Source organism: Rhizophagus irregularis, chromosome 24 (genome assembly GCF_026210795.1).
Source record: "Rhizophagus irregularis chromosome 24, complete sequence".
Taxonomy (NCBI): Eukaryota; Fungi; Glomeromycota; class Glomeromycetes; order Glomerales; family Glomeraceae; genus Rhizophagus; species Rhizophagus irregularis.
This window is the reverse complement of record NC_089452.1, coordinates 773,809-793,370: the sequence shown is the minus strand read 5'-3', so window position 1 is coordinate 793,370 and position 19,562 is coordinate 773,809. Positions and strand designations below refer to the sequence as shown.

Below are 19,562 nucleotides of genomic sequence, written 5' to 3'. Positions count from 1 at the left end.
AAGCAGTATCAAAGAAAATTCTTACAAATTTTTCTTAATTCTAATTTAACTAATTTAGTATTAAGGCTTTAAGGCTGTTCCAAATTAATAGTTTGTTTAACGTCCCCCGCCCCCCTCATTTTTGAAAAATTTTTAAAAATAAACAAACGGGATATATGTCACGTGATCTTATTATACATGGCCTGGTAATTCACGCCGGAACTATCAGTTTCGGCATTTTTTTTCGATTTTACATATCATGTGATTTAATTACTAATAGTATTTACGGTAATTATCGAATTAAGATATTGCCGATCTAATAATTGTATTGTTTCCCAAATTAGAATATAATTTTTTTATCGATCTCTTTTTCAAATCTTTGATTCCTTTTTCAATTATTATTTTAAAATGTGGTTCATAGTAGCTGTTTACAAAGAAACGAAATTATTAAATGAAGATGCAGTGGAAATGGAGTCTACAGAAACTTTTAGTGATTTGTTATTTGAAGTTTTAGGCTATGATATATTTGATCAACCAATAGTCGTTCAATTTTACAATGAATTAACAAAAAATTGGACCAATGTTAAATATGGTTTAAGCGCAAATTTGAATTTATGTGAAAAGTTTCAACCATGTCAAGTCAAATTTACATTGAAAGAGCAAGAAAGTTTAGAGAAAAGAAACAGACAAAATGGTATTAATGGGTTAAGTAAGATAATGGAAACCAACAGAATTCCTAAACTTCCTAAAGAAAGAAATTTTGTAACACGTCATGATTTACTTTATAATGATCTGATTAAATTATTAAAAGATGAATTATTAGGGTGGTATGGGGGAAGTTATGAAAGTATTGGAAGTGGATTTATTAAAGCTTTAACTGATCTCCTATGGTACATTGATCCACATCATGAAAAATTAAATTTGCGAAGTTGTATTATTCCAGAAATCTTCTTATCACTTTCGCAATACAAGATTAAATCATTATATAATCTTTTTTATTATACTGGGAAACATAAGAAAGAGCAACTTATGCGAGAAAATTTAAAAGATCATTTGAAAGCAATTGAACATTTTATTACTCAACCTTGGGCGGGTCAAGAGAACTGGAAACCTTTTATTTCTAATGTATTTGAACTATGTCATAATATTCGAAAATATATAACCTATTTGGAGTCAGTTAACAATGAAATGATTTTAAATCATTCAAGAAATGAACTAACCCAAAATTTATTAGATAATATAACCTTGGAAATTAGAAATAAACAAAGAAATTTTAATCCAAAGTTTAAAAATATTTCTGATCTTCTTAAAGATTCCAATTTTTATGAACTACACTTATTAGATAATTATTTACCTCAAGAAAAAAGAACTCGATATAATTTCATAAATGAATTAAACGTGGATTGCACATTTACACTTTATCGTTATTATCATGGGAATTATTTAGGAACTTTAAATTTTATATGGAAAATTCCTGATTCAATATCCGAACAAGATAAAAGTCAAGAAGCAAAAATGTTAACATTAGCAAATGAAATGATACCATCTTATTTTACACGACAAATGAGAAAGAATGTTACTGAAAAGGTATTGTCAAATACATGATATTTAAAATTCATACTTTTAACATTATAAATCTAACAATAACAAATTTATTTAGTATTCTTTAGTTGCTAAAATGGCGCCAAGTGTATGGAAACTCCTGTATAATGATTTAGCAGGAGATAACTCAACGCCACCTCATGAATTATCAAAAGAAATGCAAGAAAGAATTAGAATGATTTTGGATTTACAAGACGCAGATATTATAATGGATTTAAGAATCAATAATGGATTTCATGGTACTAAATTTGATATGTTTTGGAATGAATTAAATGAATACTTTAATGAGGTATATTATCATCTATTATTTAATTATTATCATAAACAATTGCTACAACACCTGGTATTTTTTATTAAAATTTGGCATCATATAATTTTTATTTAGATCGTTCCAGCTGTACATGATCGTCGCTCTACATCAGTATTATATTTACCAGTAGCAATGTCAATTGCTGATCTCAAAAAAATTATTATTGAAAGATTAGAAAAAAAATATGGAATACCACTTAGTTCTGAAATTTTTATACCTTCTGATGAATATATTCGATTACAATTTTGGCCAGCAAATACTACAAAAAATGCAGCTTCTAAATATACTGGAAGATTTGAAATTAAGTATAAAGTGCAATCACGACAATTATCTAAGTTTCATGTTGATGCTCATTACTGTGCTGCATTGTTTAGATATATGCGACTATTTGCTGTTAAATATCGTAATTATTGTTCTTTAATTTGTGCTGATGACAAACATAAAGTCCCAATAGGTGAAGGAATTGCAACATCTAGTGGTGTTAGAAACAAGTCTTCGTTAACACCAGCAAATATGGAATTGTCATCATCTGATCACGATTTTACAAAACTTTCATTAACTCCTTCTGTAATATTTATTTGTGACATTCCTACATGCATATCTGAATCATTTTATAGTGGACAAGTTTATGTCTCTTATAAGAATACAGCATTTCAACCTAGTTCAGCTCTTCGTCATTCTACTGAATTTTATAAAACTCTCTTGCAACAATATAATGGACAAAATCTGCCAGAAATTCTTTTAATTTATACAGATGGTGGACCTGACCACAGAAATACATTTGGATCAGTACAAATTTCGTTAATATGTCTTTTTTTACAAGGGGATTTTGATTTTTTAGCAAGTGTAAGAACAGCACCATATCATTCTTGGATGAATCCAGCTGAACGTGTAATGTCTATTTTAAATTTAGCTTTACAAGGAGTGTTTTTGCAAAGAGATTCTATGGATGATATTCTTGAAGATATATTTAAAGGAAAGAATACATTAGAAGAAATTAGAAATGCAGCACAAGAAAATAAGAAATTAGGTTTAGAACTGAGAAATTCTATTAAACCAGTTCAGGAATTACTATCTGAACGAACTAAACGATTAACACTAAATGAAAAAAACTTTCGGATATATTCTCCTGCTAGTTTAATAAGTATTGACGAAATTTTTGAGGTATATATTTAGTTATATAAATTTATTATAAAATAAAATATATTAAAAATTCAAAATTTGTTATTTAGGCAATCCATTATATTGATAGCACTTTACAACAAGAGGAAACATCCCTGAATTCATTAAATAAGCATCATGAACTCCAAAATTTTATAAAATCCCACTGTCAAATCAGAACATATTCTTTTCAGGTATTTTTAACTAAAATTTAGTAGATTTATTAATAATAAATATAATTTTAATTTACATTACACTTTATTATAGATAAAAAAATGTGGAAAGGATAATTGTAAATTTTGTTTACCAATTCGATTACCAGAAGATGTATTTAACAATTTAAATTTTATTCCTGATCCAATATTGTCTACTGGTACATTTTTTGTCATTTTTTTCAGTTACATTTTAATAGTTGATTTTAATTTTACATTATAAATTAATAATATTTTATTTTATAAGACTCTAATCATTATAGAGATTTTGATGGACTCTATGGTACTGAAACAAAAGAATTTCTTCCTAGTGCATCTGATTCTACTAAAGAAATTATTCCTGCTGGCATAATTAATAATAATCATATACGTAAGTTTGTTAATTGTACTATTTGCAGTAAGCCAAGATGTATTTTTAGCAAAAATATGTTAAGTGATAATGAAAAAACTAGCTTAGAAATTTTATTAGATAATGTAATTTATATTTGTGGGTCCCCTATAACTCCCGAAGCACATAATCTTTATGAAAAAGTATACATTAGACAAAAGATTCATTGTAATAGTCCAATTGAAGCAGTATATTATTCATGTCGTCGTTTAAAAACAGAAATTATTTGTTTTTATTGTGGGGAAAAAGATGGATTATTAGAACCAGATGATAATCTAAAGAAAAAGTTTACAACTATATACCCATTTTGTCAAACTTGTAAAAATAAGGGACATAATTGGCCAACAAGAGGAAAAATTAAAGTTGGTAATAGATAAAATCAATTTTACTTAATAAATCACTCAATAAATTTTGATTATATAAATAAAATTTTATATGTTTATTTTTTGATGTTGTTTATTTTGACCCCCCCTCCCCCCTGGATTTTTTTAAGAAAATATGGACGTTAAACAAACATTTAATTTGGAACGGCCTAATTTAAAAATTAAGCAGTATTAAAAAAAATTTTTACAAATTTTCTTATTAAAAAAAAGAACTTTTAAATTACTAATTGAACTTTAAAAACAATCTGTATGATTTAAATTTTAAAAAAATACTTCTGCTTTTTAATTTTTGCATTTCTATATTTAACCAATTAAAATTCAGCTGATCGCTGATCACATGCATTAATAACACGTTATTGTTTATTTTTTGTTTATTTTTTCAAAAATATTCTTTTCTCTTCTTTTTTTTTAGAAAAAAAAAAGACAATAAAAATGAATACCAAAACTATTTTAACATATAATAATAAAAATTAAATAAAAAACTTATTTTGATAATATACAATATATATATTTGTACTAAACTACTAATTATACAAAAAGTGATACGCACGTATATCAATTAACAATTACTTTCGCTAATATCTCTCTGGAATTGTAATGGTGAATTTTAACAATATTAATTAAACAACTATATGTACACCTTTTTATGTTTTTATTTTTATATTAATATTATATGTTAACATATATTAATTATATTTTTTTTTACTTTTATGTATTTTATTTAATTTTTTTAATATATTACTAACATTACTACTATCGTTTTATTACTTTTTTATATCTAACTAATATATTAATAATATTACTAACTTTTTATTATTTCTTTTTTATATTTAAAATAATGATAATATTACTAATTAAGTTTCTTTTTTTTTACTAACCTTTTATTATTCCTTTTTTATATTTAAAATAATGATAATATTACTAATTAAATTTCTTTTTTTTGTTTATATTTTGCTAATATTATTTTTTTTACAAATAGTATATTATTTTATACTAGTTTTTTATTTATATTATTTATAAAAAATATTTGTATATTTAATATTATTTAATAAAAATTTTATTGATTATAAATGCATTTTAAATTCTGTTTGCAAATATAAAATATACGATTTAATTGAATAATATATACTATTTATCAGTACAAAATATGCAGTTTAAACTGGAAAAAAGTACTGTTTATCAGTATAAAATATACGGTTTATCCTGGAAAAGTATACTGTTCGCAATATAAAATATAAAACAATATACTGTTTATAAGTATAAAACATACAGTTTTTCTACTGTTTACAAGTATAAAACATACGGGTAAAACTGGAAAAATATACTGTACGCAAACCGTATATATGATACAGTGTGCAGAATACCGAATATATACAGTATGTGAAAATACTGTAATCATACGGTAATAATACTATAAATATACTGTTCGCAAAATACGAAAATACAGTATACTAACCGTATATATATTTTTTATAGGGCTAGCGTCACCTCCAAAAAATGGTAGCCGGTTCTAATTTGCCGGGTTACATATATTATTGAGAGGTGATAAATAATACGTGACATTTAGTACTTTACGTATAAAAAATTTTCTAAGTCCTCAGAATAATTATAAAATTAAAGAAACGTTAGGGTGTGACATTATGTGATGAATTCCTAACCCTAATCCCTTACCAATCCTAATCCTAATCCCTTACCCTAATCCTAACCCTAATCCTAACCCTAACACTAAAGAACTGGCAAAATAATCCGGCTACCATTTTTTGGAGGCGACGCTATGGTCATCTCACGGGTCCAGTTATATCATGTGATTACTACGTGACATTTTACTGCATAACAATACTCTAAAAACAATAATATTGAAGTATTATGGATTTATACATTAGACTTATTCTGTAAAAAATCTTATCCGTAATTTCCGTAAAATCTCCGTAAATATGGCATATTTACGGAAATAGAATAGAATAAAAAAAACACGGAATAAATTTTTTATAGGATTAAATTTGCTAAACAAATTCAAATGAATAAATATACAAATAATATTATTTCAATAATTATATGATTATTTAATTATCAATGTTCATTTCATTGCAAAACTGTAAAGATGCAAAGATACGTAATATAAATAATTTGTTCACATATAATAATTGATAAATAATCCAACAAATAAAGAATGGATAACAGAATTATTAATCGTCAATTTTACAATCAAAACACTGAGTCACTTCTTGAACTAAAATTTCAGTAAGTTTGCGACTTGCATAATATGCTTGTGGATGAGATTGTATAGTAGAAATATTTGCTTGTTCTTGTACTAAAGCCTCGTTTGCTTCTACAAATTCTGACATATCATTTTTTAATGAATTATCAATATTAGGTACATATTTATGATTTCTACCCCAGTTTACTTCATAATATTTATCAATACATCTAATCCATTCAGATATAATATTTTCAAGCATTTTTATGGTTGGTCTATTGGAAGGATTTAAATCCCAACATTTTTTCATTAAATCTATATAACATTTTGGAGTATTTTTCATAATTTCAGGACGTTCACCTTTACAAATACTCAAGATAAGTAGGTGATCATGTGCTTTATCTTTAAATGGGGGAATACCTGATGTAAGTTCCCACATTATCATTGAAAAACTATAAATATCACTTGCTCGAGTATAGGGTCTATTTCTTAGTATTTCAGGATCCATATAAGGTAAAACTCCATATACTTCATTATTATCAGAATTTTGAAAATCACTTATAGGTTTACATAATCCCAAGTCAATAATAAATAATTCATTGTAATCATCTGATATTAAAATATTACCATCATGAAAATCACAATGAGTTAAATTTGATTCATGTATTACTTTAAGTCCTAATATAATTTTTTTCAACAATTGTAACTTATCTTGCCATTTGAATTTAATTATATCAGATAAACATTTTCTCAAACTTCCTTTTTTTGCATAACTCATTACTATTATATAATTTAAATTATTTGGATCTTGGGTAAATCCAAAGAACTGAATAAATTTTGAAAATGATTTTTTCTGACAATTATAATGATATTTCCACTATAAAAATAACAAAAAAAGCATTAAACTTTTGTACAAGAAATAAAATTTGCTATTAAATATAAATACCTCATTCAGAAATTCACTATTTAAACTTGATGAATTATTAAGTATTTTAAGAACAACTTCATAACATGTTTGTCTACTCCATTGTTGTTTATCAAAATTCCAATTAAAAATAGGTCCATCTAACCAGATAGCTTTATGAATTTCACTAAATCCTCCTTTATCATAATAATTAATATTTGACAATTTGTTATAAGGTATCCACTCTAAAATTTCATAACTATTTTTAGCATTTAGCTGTGCTTCTTGAACAAATTCATCAATAAATTTATTTTTACTAGTCCACTTTGAAAAATCTTGTTGAAATCGCTTAGTGTTACACTGTTGACACCATTGGTAATCAGTGTTTGGTTGCTCGCATTCATTACAAAATTCAACTTCATTTTTAGAATTCATTTTGTTACTTTTTACTGCAGTTTGATTCCAATAAAAGGCCCTTTCTAAATTCCTTTCTGTTCCTTCTCCATTTCTATAACATGCAGCTAAATTAAACATTGCATCAATATGACTCTTTTCTGCTGCTTTTTGATACCAATGAAAGGCTTTTTCAAGATTCTTTTCTGTTCCTTCTCCATTTCTATAACATGCAGCTAAATTAAAAATTGCATAAATATGATCTTTTTCTGCTGCTTTTTGATACCAATAAAAGGCTTTTTCAAAATTCTTTTCTGTTCCTTCTCCATAATAATAGCAATAAGCTAAATCAAACATTGCACCAATATGATCTTTTTCTGCTGCTTTTTGATACCAATAAATGGCTTTTTCAAAATTCTTTTCTGTTCCTTTTCTATAATATTCTTTGGCTAAATTAAACATTGCACTATCAAGATCATTTCCTGCTGCTCTTTGATACCAATAAATGGCTTTTTCTAAATTTATTTCTGTTCTTTCTCCATTAGAATATATAATGGCTAAATTAAACATTGCTTTTTCATTACCATTTGCTGCTGCCTTTTGATACCAATAAATGGCTTTTTCGAGATTCTTTTCTGTTCCTTCTCCATTAGAATACCCACTGGCTAAATTAAGCATTGCACCAATATGATCTTTTTCTGCTGCTTTTTGATACCAATAAAAGGATTTTTCTAAATTTTTTTCTATTCCTTTTCCATAATAATAGCTATTAGCTAAATCAGACATTGCGCCAATATGATCTTTTTCTGCTGCTTTTTGATACCAATAAAAAGATTTTTCAAAATTCTTTTTTGTTCCTTCTTCATAATAATAGCAATAAGCTAAATCAAACATTGCATTAGTATGTCCATTTTCTGCTGCTTTTTGATACCAATTAAAGGCCTTTTTTAAATTCTTTTCTGTTCCTTCTCCATAATAATAACATATGGCCAAATTAAACATTGCCTCTTTAATATTATTTTCTGCTGCTTTTTGATACAAATATAATGCTTTTTCTAAATTCTTTTCTGTTCCTTCTCCATAATAATAGAAATAAGCTAAATCATTCATTGCACCAGTATGTCCATTTTCTGCTGCTTTTTGATACCAATAAAAAGATTTTTCTAAATTTTTTTCTGTTCCTTCTCCATAATAATAACAATAAGCTAAATCAAACATTGCATTAGTATGTCCATTTTCTGTTGCTTTTTGATACCAATAAAAGGCCTTTTCTAAATTTTTTTCTGTACCTTTTCCATAATAATAGCTATTAGCTAAACTACGCATTGCTTCAATATAATCTTTTTCTGCTGCTTTTTGATATAAATGAAAGGCTTCTTCTAAATTCTTTTCTGTTCCTTTTCCATAATAATAGCCATTAGCTAAATTATACATTGAAACAATATGTCCATTTTCTGCTGCTTTTTGATACCAATAAAAGGATTTTTCTAAATTTTTTTCTGTTCCTTTTCCACAATAATAGCTATTAGCTAAATTATGCATTGCTTCAATATGATCTTTTTCTGCAGCTTTTTGATACCAATGAAAGGCTTTTTCTAAATTCTTTTCTGTTCCTACTCCATTTCTATAATTATTGGCTAAATTATACATTGCAACAATATGTCCATTTTCTGCTGCTTTTTGATACCAATAAATGGCTTTTTCTAAATTCTTTTCTGTTCCTACTCCATTATAATAACATATGGCCGAATTAAACATTGCCTCTTTAACATTATTTTCTGCTGCTTTTTGATACAAATATAATGCTTTTTCTAAATTCTTTTCTGTTCCTTCTCCATAATAATAGAAATAAGCTAAATCATTCATTGCACCAGTATGTCCATTTTCTGCTGCTTTTTGATACCAATAAAAAGATTTTTCTAAATTCTTTTCTGTTCCTTCTCCATAATAATAGCAATAAGCTAAATCAAACATTGCATTAGTATGTCCATTTTCTGTTGCTTTTTGATGCCAATAAAGGGCTTTTTCTAAATTTTTTTCTGTTCCTTTTCCATAATAATAGCTATTAGCTAAATTATACATTGCTTCAATATGATCTTTTTCTGCAGCTTTTTGATACCAATGAAAGGCTTTTTCTAAATTCTTTTCTGTTCCTTCTTCATCATAATAGCTATAAGCTAAATTATACATTGCAACAATATGTCCATTTTCTGCTGCTTTTTGATACCAATGAAAGGCTTTTTCAAAATTCTTTTCCGTTCCTTTTCCATTTCTATAATTATTGGCTAAATTAAACATTGTATTTTCATCCCCATTTTTTGCTAATTTTCCTAAAGAATTAATACATTCTTTACACCATAATTCTTCAGTAAAAGGTTTATTGCAATATGAACAATTTATGGTATTTACTGTATCAGAGTCTTTATCTGAGATATTTGATTTAGTTTCCATTTAATTGTTTTAGAAATTTATTTTTTTAGACGATTCTTTTTATTTAGAAATTTATTTTTTTAGACGATTCTTTTTAGAAATCTTTTTTTTTAGACGATTCTTTTTAGAAATCTTTTTTTTTAGACGATTCTTTTTAGAAATCTTTTTTTTTAGACGATTCTTTTTAGAAATCTTTTTTTTTTAGACGATTCTTTTTAGAAATCTTTTTTTTTATTAATACATCATAAATAAGTTACTAAAAAGGGAATATTATAATCAAAATAGAAGTTCAAAGTTACATCAAAAAAAAATAGTTTTTTCGGACCGTATTTTTCCGATGTAATGATCTGCGTCGAGAAATTTAAACCATGATCAATAAATAAATAGTCAGAAACTTATGAAGCGTATTTTCGAAATAATTTTAATAACATTTATGAAAAATATAATTGTTTATTATATAATCTATCAGGTAACTGAAAAGATTTACATAACAAGGATATTTTCGTAAAGATTTTTGTTGTGGAAATTCTCACGATTTAATTATGCTTCTTCTCTCTGATGTAGCGAAAAAAATTTCAACCCATTATATTGAATTTCAAAAAAATAATATACCGGTATTCTAAAAAAAAGCTAATCTACACTGTATTTTAATATTCCATCTTTATTTTCATGAAAAAATAATTTTTTATTGAATATAAATATATTAATAACTTCAGTCAGAATTAAAATTTTTTTAATTCTGGCCAAATTTTAAGAATTATTGCATCACGTTTCTGCAATTTTATTGGTAGTCAATCACGTGTTCCGATCTATCGACATTAGCGAATATTGAGATTTGCGAATAAATATCAGTTAGGCACAAATCCGGCTTATCGAAGATCCGATTTATCGAATTTCACTGTGTATTTATGATAAAAAATTAATGATGTAGTAGATATTGAATCGAGTGGTGCTTAAAAAAAAAAGGCCAGATTCCCTTTTTATGACTTTTAAAATTACGACGTTGAAATTAAAGAAATCGTTTGTAAATTGTGATTTTTTTTTATAATACAAAATAAAATAACAATAAATAATAATAACGACCTAAGTTCACTATTAAGAAATTGGAAGAAAACTAAAATGATGAATTTTAAAGAAATGAATCTATTTAAAGAAATGATATTTTTTTTTTTTCATAAGCGAATATTAAGCGATGTTTGATCTGCTGATAATTTAGAACAATAAGCACAAAAAAGCGTCAATTCTAAAATCATGTAAGAAAATTTTAATATAGAAATTTTTAAAGTCGAGAATAATTCAAGGATCAAATACTTCATTATAAATAATCAATAAAAAAAAAAATATTATTTCGAATAAAAATCTTGATATACTTTCTGTGAGCTTGCAATAGAAAAGGAGAAAATTTACTTTATATATGGAAATAGCGTAAACCCATTTTTTGCCGAATCTCTTTTTGGGTAATTATTTATTTATTGTAAAAATGTATACTTAATTGTCTAATTTTATTTTTTATTTTTTTTATTTTATTTATTTTCAACGTGAACAAAGTTATAGTACAAAAATATACTTAATTGTCTAATAGGACGACTTATTTTGATTTACATACGCATAACAATACATTGTGTACAGTGTACCGTATACTCTCTCGTCATCCTTGCTTGGCAATTTTGATACAAAAACATAATAACATGACGTAACCAAAAACTTATACTATAATTACATTATAATTATTAGTTTTAATAATATTTTATGCTTCTAATGCTATAATTCTTTTATCTTCTCTTGCGAAAAATTAAAAATAAGAGCGGAAGCGAATCCAAGAAAACTGATAATAATCGATAAAAAATCTTATATTTCATAATATTGAAAAATAATTTTAGTTGGATTAACATCATCGTCTCTCTATTTTCTATTTTAATCTTACAAGGATAAAATAATACTTTACTTTTAAAAAATCTTGAAGTCAAATCTTATTTATAATATTTATAATGTACTGTACGAATAAATAAAAATTATATTTTCGTATTCAAGGGGTATTATAATTAATTTGTTTATAAATTTTGTTTATAAATTTTGTTTATAAATTTGTTTATACAGTAAATGGTTACTTCTTTTTTGAATTTTCTTTTTTTTTATTTTTATCGAACAAATTTTTTTTTTAAAAAACATAAGATCATGTGATCCAAAAATTAAAAAAGGAAAGAAAAAAAGAAAAAAAAACAAATTTAACTAAAAAAGGATTCATAAAGCCATTTTAATTAATAATTTATGTTAGTTTAACTTACATAACATATCTAATGTGCATAAACAAATAATTAATTCTTTATTATTGATTCGATAACGTAAAATTATTGTATCACGTTACCTATGCAGGGCAAGGAATTGTGCGCCTGTGACACGTAATATGGAACTTTGTCTTGATAAGATCATATCGTTTTTTGTCATTATTTCTTTATTGACCCTGCAAAATTAATTTCAAAAAAAAAAAATTTGAAATGGACCCGATTCTAATTTTTTTAAATCAAATTTCAAATAATATGTTGATCACGGGTCTTCACCGACACGTTTCAGTCGTTTCATCGACAGAATCATTTGATAAATGATCTACGACAAGTGACTGTTCATTTTTGCCAATTTTAAAGAAAATTTATTAAAAAAATTACAAATTACAAATTACAAATAAAAAATTTTAAAAAAAATTTGAAAGGTTTTTACATATGATTACTAAATTAGGATGATATTAAAAAAAAATTTATATTTTTATTATTTTTATTATTTTTATTATTTTTATAATTTTTATACGAAAAAAGACATTTTAAATATAATGTTTATTTGAAGATTACCATTTATGCCAATGAGATTCCTGTCGGCGAAACGTTGTTCTGTGAAACATTTGTCGGCAAAATATTTTTCGGTGATTTGAATGCATCCCGTTGATCGTTATGTCTTTTTTTAGACTTTTAGAAATGCATTAAATATCGAATGCGTTATCCGATTTGTCAAACGAGTGACGAATGAAAATTTATTTTAAAATCCTAAAATTACGCCATTTTTTATAAATCACGCGATTATCAAACAAAAAAAAAAGATTCTAATACATATATAATTTGAACATAATCAAGTATATCTTCACCTTATTGGAAAATAATAATAATATAATAATATTATGATAACATTTGCCGATTTATTTTTGTTTGAAAAAAAAGAAAAATGATGTTAAAAAAAGATTTTTATTCAAATTGAAAATTGTTAATGTTTTTTTAAAAAAAAAATATTTAAAAAAATTTGCTTTGAAATGAAATGAATTTTTTTTTTTTTTTTTTTTGTTTGTTTGTTTGTTTGTTGAAACTGATCCGAAAAAAATTAGAATTATTTAAAATAAAAAAATATTTTGTGGTAAAAAATGCGTGAAAAAATTAAAAAAAAATATTATAACCTATTGTTAACTAAAATGCAAATTTTACACACAAATTCAAAAGAATAAAAAATAAATACTAATTATTATTCATAATTGATATTGAGAATTATCAATTTTGTTCTAGAAACTTTCTAATCTAAAAATAATGCAAAAATGCAAAAAAATGAATTCACAAAAAAAAAAGAACAAAAAAAAAATTATTATTATATATATAATAAAAAGAAAAGTAATAATTAAACAAACCCAAACCACCTAATGAAAAAAAGAAAAGAGACCAAATGTTCCTAATAAACTTTTTCACTTTTTTACATAAAATTAAATTAAATCTTTAAACATTTTCATTAACACTCATCTCGGGACTGACTTCATTCTTAACTTTCTTGGCACCTTTAGTACTTCTACTACTTCTAATACTTCTACTACTTTTATTACTTTTTTCTTCATCATCTTCGGTGACAATACTTAATCTTGTACTTGCAGAATAAGCAGAAATCGATCTTAAACTATTTCTCTTTTTAGCCACACGTTTACTTCTTCTAACTTTAATTTTCTTTGGCTCTTGTAAATTTGGTGGTGGTTTCATACTAATTTCTTTTTGATGTTTAATTACAACGAAATTAAATAATAATTGAATTATCACTGTTATAATAAATATATATGCAAGAAACAGTGATGCCAAATATGCGTTACAATGACTTAATAATCTTGCTGACACTGTGTATGAATAGGATGATTCGGAACATGTTCTCAATTTATCTGATCTTGCTAAAATGGTTACACTTGGTATAACTTAAATTAATGAAAAAATAATGAGATTCGAGATTGAGATTTTCGATTCGATATTAAATTAAAATTATCTTGCGCTTACTTGCAAAACACCATAGTATAAGCAACGTTCTACGAAAAAAAAAAATATTTTTTAATCCATATAAAGTCGATCTTAACGTTAAAATTTTTTTTTTAAAAAAAAAATTATACGTACACATTTTTTGAATTATCACTATAATTTTCAATATTTTTCCATCTTCTATTAAATGAATCCAAGGCCCATCCTATTAAAATAATAATAATAATAATAATATTTAATCATTTATAATTTTTAAATTTTTTAAATTTTTTTTTTAAAAAAAAAATTCAAAAAGAATTGCCCACCTAAAATTCCGAACGAAACAAGTATAATAATCCAATAATATATTCTTATAAAAATTGTACTAAAAATAAAATAAAAATAATTAATTATTTAATTTCTTTAATAAAAGGAAGATTAACGAAAAAAAAAATTACGCTATGCTTTTTGTGTAACCAAACAAGTAGTCCCAATCTTCCGGATGTTGAATAACTTCTTGTTGAGACTTATTAACTTCCGCCAATTGTACTACCTCTAAATTCGTTTAAACGAACGAAACGAACGAACGAAAAGAAAGAACGGGAAATGAATAAATCAATAAATAAAAATAAATAAAAATAAATATTTTAATTAAAATTGAAATTGAAATTCATAAATTCATAACGACTTACCACATATTCCTATTCCTATCATGATGAGAATTTGTATAAAAAATAAATGCTTGATAAATTTAGCTGACATTTCAGGTCCCATTATTAAAATTTTTTTTTTTCTTTTAACTTGCTCTTTTTTTTTTAATGATAACAAACTTTGTTAAAAAAAATAATATATAAGGTAATATTCGTTACGATTTTTTTTTTTTTGATTTTTACTTGAGATTCGATTAAAAAATAAAATAAAATAATTTAAAAAGAAATAATTAAATTTTCGAACTTTTTTTTTTTGCTTTCCATAAAAAAATTGTGTGTTTTATAATATTGAAGCCACCAACAAAAGAAAAAATAATATAATAGACAATAATAAAAAAAATAAGTATATTATTTTTTAAAGAAATTTCCGCAGCAAAATTTCTCTCTCTACACGCACATAAACACCATTAAAACAGATGTTGGTGTAAAGAAAAAAACAAATTTACAAAGAGGGCTCATTCTATTTATACTAATTTCCCCTTCTCATATTGAAACAGCTTCATTCTAATGGTTTAGAATAAACATCCTTGTATGTATAATTAATTAAAGATTACCGAATGAGGAGCGTTGTGAAACCCTGTGTTTCCTATATTAAGTAATTTTAATTTATTTTTGTAAATCTATGTCGTTATTTATACACAATAGTCTTAAATTTTTGTGCAGCTCACATGTTTACTTCTAACCGTCAACGGCAAATAATACTTATCTATCTGCCAAATTGATTTTCGGTCGTGATTATAAAAGTGAAATGTGTCAAATGGGTAAATGGGTTAAAATATGACAATTTATCCCCAATAATATACATAATATTTTTATCCTATGAATTATATAATACTAATAAAATGACATTTTAAAAAACAAATTTTCACATAATTCACATTTTATCATCGTCATAGAAAGGACGATTACGATACATAATTTGAAAATTTTTTGGCTAAAGCGAGACATATTCAGGGATTTTATTTTGTTGGTAATAAATAATTAGACATTTAAATTAGGTTCAGTTTCCGCACTTTTCGGTAAATACAATTTTAGTTACGGAAAGATTTTCTCCTTCGCATTGTACCGCGAGTCATTATCCCCTTTTAATTTTTTGACGTCTAATTAATAATTATTAAAGGTATGTTTGATAATCCCGGATTTACAAAATTTGTAATACATTTATTTATGTATATCTAATATAAAACCTTGGTCAATTAATAATCTTTTTGTATTTGTACAAAATATATTTTTTAAAATTTTAAAGTTTTTTGCAAAACGTAAAAAGAATTTTTATTATAATAATATTTAATATAATGTTTAATTTATTAAAAGAATGTTCGTTATGCATACTAACGCAGATGGCGTAATTGCATTACTGTTTCGGCGTATACTGAATTCCATATAAAGTTTTTAATAACTTGATATGCCTAGATTTACGATTTTACCTACATAATATAGGTAATAAGATTGCCAGATTCTTACCATAAGAGAACGTCGTGCAAAAAGTGCAAACAAAAAAAGTTGACGATGTTTTGACTATAATTAAATTCTTGTTTATATTTGAAATTTTCAATTGTATTAAATTTATATTAATTTTTTAAATCTTTGGACTCAGAAAATACATTGCGTCACTCAAATTGAATAATTCAAATGATAAAGAAGTTCAAACTTCTAAACCACGTGACTGGACGCATGACCGGCATTAAAATGTGTCAAATATAGTGCGACTTAATTAAAATCTTTATATTTGACGATTTACACAATTATACACCGCAAATGATTTTATATTTGAAAAAAATGAATATTTTGATATTTTTCATAATTTGTCATGATCGGCTAAACCTTAGTAATGGACCATATGTCATAAGCAGCGAAGCCCCTATTAGAACAAGACTTTTTTTGCCGGTATTTTGTTTGTAAATGATTTATTGGAAGATCAAATCAATTATAGAATATATTTGAAATGGAACACCAGAATCGATAAATTGATAATGAACTTTCATTCCCAAATAATAAATTCGAAATCGTATCTTGAACATATATGTTACTTAAGAAGCAAATCATGATGATTGGCTTGGTAAATAATGTTGGTTTTTGGATTCATTTTTGAAATTTTTTTTTTTTTTTTTGAATCGTTTCTTTATTTGATTTGTAATTTTGAAAGTTGATGAATTCTCAAAAATGGCAAAATTTGATAAATAATTCACGTTACTATTAAACATTTGACATAATAAATCATCATGATCATCATCCCCCTTAATGTTTCAAAATCATCAATACTGTAGAGGAAATTGATTTTCTATCGTATTTCCTTTCGGGTATCACAAGTTTTTTTAAAAAGGAATATAATAGTAAAGTAAGAAAAAAATTTATATATTATTTTTCTTATCCATATTTGGACACTGATTATTTCTTTATTTGAAATCAATTTTCTATTTCTATGAACGGAAAACTTTTGAATAATATAAAGAATCCGAGTTTTTTTTTTTATAACGATTAATTTGTAACGTAACACATTTTATTACTACTATTGTTACATTCTACTATGATATATTCGGATTTAAAAAAAAAATAATTCCTTCGGTTATTATGCATTGTAAACAATCTTTATTTTTTCATAAAATCATAAAGATAAGACAATAATAAGCTAAATATTATTTATATATATGAAAATCTTTTAACAAATTATAATAATATTGTTCGGCCGAAAAACGGATTTCGCGCTATTCCAATTTCAGTTTCATAAAAAAAATTTTTTTTCATTAAAAAAAATTAATAGAAATAATAAAATAATAATAAAAATTATAAAAATATTATTATTATTATTATTATTATTTTATTATTTTATGGTATATGTGAATAAAATGGGTCTGGTTCATTCACCGACAATTACTTTCACCGATAAACGTGATAAACGTTTCACCGACAATCATTTCACTGACAATCAAACGTTTCACCGACATAAAAAATAAATATTGAATGAGATATTTTATTATAAAACTTTTTTTTTTAGATATTTAGTTTAGATTTAATTAGTATTGATACTTTACTTTCATCTTTATACTGCGCCATTTGACGTTTCGCCTATTATCTCAGCATCCAGTGATCGTAAAAAGATGATTTAACCACCATTCGACTCGTCGTTATGAGACGATTCCAACGAGCTATGGTGCATCTTTCTACGATCGTTGGATGACGAGCGGGTTATAGTAGATAGAATAACATAAACATATATAAAATAATAAAAACTAACAAAAATATATATATATATATAATAAACTTTTTAAGTTTTTGATCACAACAAAACATTAATACATTTATTAAAAAAAATAAACTATTGTAAAAAAGTAGTAGTTTTTTTGTATTTTATAAAATCTAACAAAGAAATACGTGTTACTAACAAAAAAAATCCCATTTCATATAAAGATATATATAAAAATATTTATAAAATTTATATTTAATTTTATATATGTCGGTGAAACGTTTGTCGGTGAAATAACCCTGTCGATGAAACGTTTGTCGGTGAATTAATTGTCGGTGAGTTAAACGCGACCCAATAAAATATTATTATTTCATGGGGGGTTTTTTCCCTTCGGGAAAAAACCGAAAAACCCCTAATGTTCGTGCGACAGGGGATTATTATTATTATTTATTATATGCGAATAAAATATTATTATAAATTGAGAAAAAGAAATAATTATGTTAATAAATAATTATATTGATAGGATTCAGGCGTATTGTAATAATTGTTTAAAAATTTCTTATTAATAAAATTTTTTATTTGTTTATACAAAACAAGAAAATATTGATAATTATGTTTTCTTTGGACGTTCATATTTAACAAGTCTTATGTAACATATATAATACTTGTCATGCATTCGAAATTTAAATCCATATCGTTTCAATATTGTAGTATTTTCACCTGATTCGTTCTTTATTCAAGAGATTGTATCTTTGGATTTGGAAATACAGTTAATATCATCATCATTATAATTCTAATGAAATTATATCAGAATTATACCTAACAGCTAAGTTTTAAAGTTATAATATTATGAATTTACGTCAATATTCAATAGCATCACACTGATTTTTTTATGAATTAACGAAATCGATCATTAAAAGTCGTTCACGCGAAAATTTTCGTCAATAATACGCACTATGAAGTTCTTATTGAAAATAAAACAGTATTTTCATTATAACTTTTGAACGTATTCACCCATTTTACCGACATTTGTTTCACCGACATCAATTTACTTACGTTATTTTGCCTACTTCATTTCACCGACATCAAACCATTTTAACGAACGACATGATCGACATAGCGACGAACATGAAATTCATTTTACAGTATTAAATAAAAAAGCAAGGAATATTTTTCAATGATATAAATTTTTGTTTCTAAATTCTAACCGTTCTATTTGAAAAAAAAAACAAAGAGAAAAGATTACAAAGGAATAATTAGATTGGTGCTATATAATCTTGCATTATTAATTCAGTTTGTTGAACTACCTTTACATTTCACTCCTTATTGCGCAAGTGCTGAGGTCGCAGCTAATAAATTGTCGATTAAATGGTAATTTTACATATCGGTAAAATGGCATTTCTGTGAAATGGACTAATGGAGTAGGTAAATTTTCCGTCGGTAAAACGGCAATGGCGATTTCATG

The 19,562-nt window shown here is 24.9% G+C and overlaps 5 protein-coding genes across 5 annotated transcripts; 2 read left to right on the top strand and 3 right to left on the bottom strand.

Moving 5' to 3' along the window:
- Positions 1-387: 387 nt before the first annotated feature.
- Positions 388-1,584, top strand: OCT59_015896 (uncharacterized protein; the record flags this gene model as incomplete). The annotated part of the gene is made up of 1 exon (XM_066132124.1): positions 388-1,584. One exon carries the CDS (start codon positions 388-390, stop codon positions 1,582-1,584), a length of 1,197 nt encoding a protein of 398 aa, XP_066003144.1.
- A 2,106-nt stretch (positions 1,585-3,690) lies between these two features.
- On the top strand, positions 3,691-4,029 carry OCT59_015895 (uncharacterized protein; the record flags this gene model as incomplete). Its single annotated transcript, XM_066132123.1, has 1 exon — positions 3,691-4,029. One exon carries the CDS (start codon positions 3,691-3,693, stop codon positions 4,027-4,029), a length of 339 nt encoding a protein of 112 aa, XP_066003143.1.
- Positions 4,030-6,221: 2,192 nt separating this feature from the next.
- On the bottom strand, positions 6,222-6,494 carry OCT59_015894 (uncharacterized protein; the record flags this gene model as incomplete). The annotated part of the gene is made up of 1 exon (XM_066132122.1): positions 6,222-6,494. One exon carries the CDS (start codon positions 6,492-6,494, stop codon positions 6,222-6,224), a length of 273 nt encoding a protein of 90 aa, XP_066003142.1.
- Positions 6,495-7,024: 530 nt separating this feature from the next.
- OCT59_015893 (uncharacterized protein) lies at positions 7,025-9,980 on the bottom strand (the record flags this gene model as incomplete). Its single annotated transcript, XM_066132120.1, has 2 exons — positions 7,025-7,058; positions 7,507-9,980. 2 exons carry the CDS (start codon positions 9,978-9,980, stop codon positions 7,025-7,027), a joined length of 2,508 nt encoding a protein of 835 aa, XP_066003141.1.
- Positions 9,981-13,705: 3,725 nt separating this feature from the next.
- OCT59_015892 (uncharacterized protein) lies at positions 13,706-14,977 on the bottom strand (the record flags this gene model as incomplete). The annotated part of the gene is made up of 6 exons (XM_025319705.2): positions 13,706-14,166; positions 14,246-14,274; positions 14,360-14,429; positions 14,530-14,588; positions 14,662-14,758; positions 14,896-14,977. 6 exons carry the CDS (start codon positions 14,975-14,977, stop codon positions 13,706-13,708), a joined length of 798 nt encoding a protein of 265 aa, XP_025173129.1.
- Between the last annotated feature and the right edge of the window lie 4,585 nt (positions 14,978-19,562).